Raw genomic sequence first — 5,276 nt, 5'->3', positions numbered from 1 at the left:
AGTTCAAATCCCAGCAACCACATGGTGGCTCATAACCATCCGTAACGAGATCTGACGCCCTCTTCTGGAGTGTCTGAAGACAGCTACAGTGTACTTACATATAATAAATAAATAAATCTTAAAAAAAAAAAAAAGAATAGTACTTGATCAGGTGCGTGTGTGTGTGTGTGTGTGTGTGTGTGTGTGTGTGTGTGGTTACTCATCTCCTGTTAATATGTAGGCATTGTCCTCTGTAAGGATGCTTGAGGGGACCCAAGGGTTGAGAATATATGAATGCTCTCCAAACAAATCTTTGAACAAACCAGTAATATAACATCTGTTGACAAAGCTAGGATTTCTTGCCACTGTCAACTGATACTGGGAACCATCTAGGTTCTTCCCATCACTTCCTACCATTTTGAATCCTATAAAGTCTTCAGAGCTTTAGGACTGAATGGAGCCCTTCAAAATGCTGATGTCTAAGTGCACGGAATTACTTGAGCATCCATCCAGGCTGGGCCCAGGAAACCAGACTAGCCCATCTCTTACTAAGGCTTTGATTAGGAGTGGATCTGAAAAGATGGCATAAGAGCAAACAGGAAGTCAAACACCAAAGTGACCCCGAGTCCTAGTGTTCAGTCTCCTTAGGTTGTATTCCACAGAACTATGAGCATACAATTCTGTAGTTTTGTCCCTGCAGCTAAACTTAACCCCCCAGTTTTTAGCATATCTAGAAGGAGCCATTATTATTCCACAGGTTGTTTTCTATTGGAGAAAGTATATTGAATTAATTAAAATAGAAAACAGAATCACAGGTGTTCTAGCCCCAATTGAGGTCACATTTGTGCTATAGAAAATTACAACCAAAGTGTTGTTGGTGTTTCCCTTTTTATGTTTATCCTGGTGTAAAACCATATTCTTATTATCAGCGGGAATCTGGCCTGATTAACCCCAATACATGTTCATATACAAAATGCTAGATTTCCATTAACTTTTCTGTATCCATGTCTTTGACTTGATAATTTGGAAAGTGAGTTACTGACTTTTAACTTCAATAATCGTATGCATACAGGTAAGGGCTGTATATTAGCCATATTCCTAACGAGTATGTGTTAATATTTGCTATTTTATGTGTATACATGTCTATGTGGGCACACATGCACGCTTGTGATGGGCCATGTGGAGGTCAGAAGTCAACCTCAAGTGGAATTTCTCAGGAGTCATCCACTTTTTTTTTATGAGATGGGATCTTTGTTGGCCTGGAGTAAGTTAAACTGGCTTAATAGTAAGGCCCAGGAATTTGTCTGTACCCATCTTCCTAGTAATGAGATTATAACCACATGCCACCATGTCTGGCTTTTTTTTTTTTTTTTTTTTTGGGGGGGGGGGTTTTTTTTGTTTTTTGTTTTTTGTTTTTTTCGAGACAGGGTTTCTCAGTATAGCCCTGGCTGTCCTGGAACTCACTCTGTAGACCAGGTTGGCCTCAAAACTCAGAAATCCACCTGCCTCTGCCTCCCAAGTGCTGGGATTAAAGGCGTGAGCCACCACAGCCCGGCTTACCATGTCTGGCTTTTGTTTTACATCGGTTCTGGGGACCGAACTGCTTACATGGCAAGAACTTTACCAACCAAGTCATTTCCCCAGCCTGTTATTTTATTTTTAAATCAATACATCAAAGCATCTTTTAACATGGACATAATCACGGAGCACCATGTGATCTTATGCTTTGCTTTTGAGATTCTTCCTAGACTGTCCTTTCTTCACCGGAGTTAGATGTTGTGGAATTCCTTTCATGACACAATGCTATTTAGGACATCCTCGCTGTCCTAGGGAGACAGTGGCTTCTGTTGGATGCAGGTACTTTGGGAGGCCCCAGCGATATTAATTGTTCTTTTCAGGTATCTTTCCTAGAGGGTATTATGCCGTGGCTGTGGTGAAGGCGTCAGACACTAGCATCACCTGGGACAACCTGAAAGGCAAGAAGTCCTGCCACACTGGGGTAGACAGAACCGCCGGTTGGAACATACCTATGGGCCTGCTGTTCAGCAGGATCAACCACTGCAAGTTCGGTGAGCAGAGAGCTGGGAAGGCCGTGCAAAAAAAAACGGGGTCCTGAGGGAGGCGGTGGGCACAGGGTCGGTAAAAGCGATGTTTCACAAAAATGAACCTCAAGGAAATAGCGGGGGGGGGGGGACTAGGAGGGGTGCGGGGCTGAGCCATGGAGTCAGGATGGTTGTCTCAGTGGCAAATGATGGTGTCAGTGGCTATGCATTTACTTGTCTCTCCCATGATGGAGATCAGAGGTGAGCAGTCCACGGCTGATAAGGTCTTGAGAGCTCCTCTTCTTTCTGGTCCACAATTTCCATCGTAGTACTTCCATGTTCAAAGCAACCTTGCCTGGGCAGCCACAATTCAGGCAAGGAGAACAAGTGGAAATTTACACCCACTAGGGTCAGAGCTTGAAAAGAGCCTTCTGGACTTGAAAACCATTATTTGCATATAACTTGCCATTGGGCAGAATGTAGGTGTCCTGTCAGATACCCACCTACACATACCTACCATAAACCAGATTAGATTTGTGTTACGGAGGAACAAAGGGAAACAGACATTGGGTGGCTGTCAAGCAATCTCTGCCATTGGGGTTCTGTGATATGACTATGTGGGGTGCGGTTTCCAGGGTCCCTTAAGGTGTTGGTCATCTCACCCCGAGCCCCTGCTCAGCCCTGAGGATTCTTCAGTTTACTGTGTCCTCTACCTGAGGCTGATTCTACCTCCTTTTGTTTCTGAGTAGAAGATCCCAACAGAAAATTGTGGCAATGGCTTTGCTTCATATTGGCTTCCTCAGATCTTCTTTCCTGATGCCTCTAAATTTGGGCAACTCCTTAAAAATGAGAGAACTATAAACATGACTATGAACTCTGCAACCTTAGAATGTGCAGGGAGGGGAAATGGGGACACATCTCTGCACAGAGATGCTCTGGTAGCTCAGAAACAAAGGACACCTGGGGTGACAGGCAGAAAGCACAGGCTCCTGGCCTTGCTTCCCTAAGCCTCCTTATATTGTCACATCCACAGAAGCAGCTGATGGGCAGAGACAATCTCCTATCCCTCTTTTGATTTCTGAGGTGTAGTGGAGTTCTTCTAATGAATGGCAGGGAAGGGGAAACTCACAAACAAAGAAAGAGTGGTACAACCTTAGAAATTCCATTTCTGCCAGGCAGTGGTGGTGCTTGCCTTTAATCCCAGCACTTGGGAGGCAGAGGTAGGCGGATTTCTGAGTTCGAGGCCAGCCTGGTTACAGAGCGAGTTCCAGGACAGCCAGGGCTATACAGAGAAACCCTGTCTTGAAAAACCAAAAAAAAAAAAAAAAAAAAAAAATCCATTTCTTCATTCTACAGGCTAGAGAGATGGTACCCCATCACAGTGCTCCAGGGATCTCCTCCACCCTGAAGTGGAGTGCTCACAAAATCCTCTCCCATCCTTGAGAAGTTTCCTCCAAAGACCTATAGTCTGGGTGGTTCTGGGTTGTTGGTTGGAAGGTTGCAGAGTGAATTATTTCATAGCTTGTCAGGGGTTAGGTAAGCCACTAGAATTAACACACACACACACACGCGCGTGCACGCGCGCGCGCACGCACACACACACACACAAAGCTGACATTTTTTTGTTCTTCCGTCCAGATGAATTTTTCAGTCAAGGCTGTGCTCCTGGGTATGAGAAGAATTCCTCCCTCTGTGACCTGTGTATTGGCCCACTCAAATGTGCTCCGAACAACAAAGAGGGATATAATGGTTACACAGGGGCTTTCCGGTGAGTTTTCCAACACACACACACACACACACACACACACACACACACACACACACAAACTGAATATCTAAAATCCACATAAAAGCCAGGCACGAATATATTTCTTTAACCTCAGCACTTGCGAGTGTGGGATGGAGAAGAAACAAGTGGGTCTCTGGAGCTCACTAGCCAGCCAGCTTAGTCAAACCGAGGAGCTCCAGCCTCAGTGAGAGACCGCGTCTCCAATAGTAAGGTGGGGAAGGATAAAGGCGGATGCCCAATGTTGACTTCTGACCTCTGCATACATGTACACATGTGCACATGCACACATACTCACACGAATGTGCATGTACGCCTTCCTCTCGCTCCCACAAAAAATAAAGAAAAAAAATGGTGTGATGTGCGGAGCTGAGCTTGTGGGACTGCACAGCGACTTGGGGCCTTTCGCTTTCCTCACTCTGTACACTGTTACAGAGTAGCCCTAACACTTGATGACATCAGGTGACCCACCTGGATCTACAAGGTGCCTCTGAATGACATGTGTCAGTCTTGACCTCCTGTCTTCTCCCTTCCCCATATCTGGACCTCTTTAGATGTCTCGTTGAGAAGGGAGATGTAGCTTTTGTGAAACACCAGACTGTCCTGGAAAACACTGAAGGTACGGTATGTGTGCGCTCTCTTCTTTTTGTTCCCTCCAGAATCTGGGTCACTGGGATTTGCTGAGACTCAGGGACGGCTCCATAGGAGCTGTACAGACACTGTCAGGCTGGAGAGTTCTAATTCTCAACTTGGATGTTCAGTGGAAAGAGAAGCAATTGCTCTGCAGTCATCCCTATGGCAAAAGTCACTGCAAGGTTGGGGCAGGATGAATATACATGGGAAGCTGCTTGCACCGCCGTGTGAAGAGAAGGACGGGACACATTGCAGCACAGGGGACCCAGTGTATAGGCTCTCCCAGTGCCATGTCTGGAAATGTTGGACATTAAACGAATGTTAACAGTAACGGGTGGCAAACCATAGATCAAAGCAAAAATCCACGATGCAACCCAGATTAGATAAATGATGAAGAGACAGCTCTTGCTGGCCATGGAATGCTAGCTAAGGAATAAGGTGGGATGGCAAGGTGGGGAAGATGGGCTTAGTATCAGTAAGGATGTGCACGCCAGGTCTTGTATGTCACCAAGGGCTCCTGAGGAACTGCCGTTCAGGCCATCAGCCACTTCCCTGCTAGCTCTCAGGTCTATTCTCTTCACTACCTTGGGCAACTGATGTAGGATGGACTGTCTCAGCACCAGCTCCTCTGAGACGCCTTCCCAGGCAGCACACCCCATTCTGCTGAGAATCCTCTGTCCGCATGGCTGCAAAGTATCTGTGTGCACTTTGGCTGTGGGCAGTCACTGGGCTCTTCCTCTTCCTCTTTATACTCCCAGCACCTGAGACTGCTCTCAGAAGACACTAATAATTTATTTAAAGGACTGATTTGATTGTTCTTTCTCTCCCCCCTCTCT

General features: G+C 46.0%; 1 protein-coding gene across 2 annotated transcripts in view; it reads left to right on the top strand.

The window, feature by feature from the left end:
* LOC110328604 (serotransferrin) overlaps positions 1-5,276 on the top strand; it is a 40,873-nt gene that overhangs the window by 11,269 nt on the left and 24,328 nt on the right. For both annotated transcript variants that reach the window (XM_029542909.1, XM_021208025.2), the window contains exons 12-14: positions 1,878-2,048; positions 3,660-3,789; positions 4,362-4,426. In XM_029542909.1, the coding sequence (XP_029398769.1) occupies positions 1,878-2,048; positions 3,660-3,789; positions 4,362-4,426 (366 nt within the window). The remainder of the gene's footprint in view (positions 1-1,877; positions 2,049-3,659; positions 3,790-4,361; positions 4,427-5,276) is intronic.

Source organism: Mus pahari, chromosome 10 (assembly GCF_900095145.1).
Source record: "Mus pahari chromosome 10, PAHARI_EIJ_v1.1, whole genome shotgun sequence".
Lineage (NCBI taxonomy): Eukaryota > Metazoa > Chordata > Mammalia > Rodentia > Muridae > Mus > Mus pahari.
Note: the sequence above shows the minus strand (reverse complement) of the source record. Positions and strands in the feature narration are given on the sequence as shown.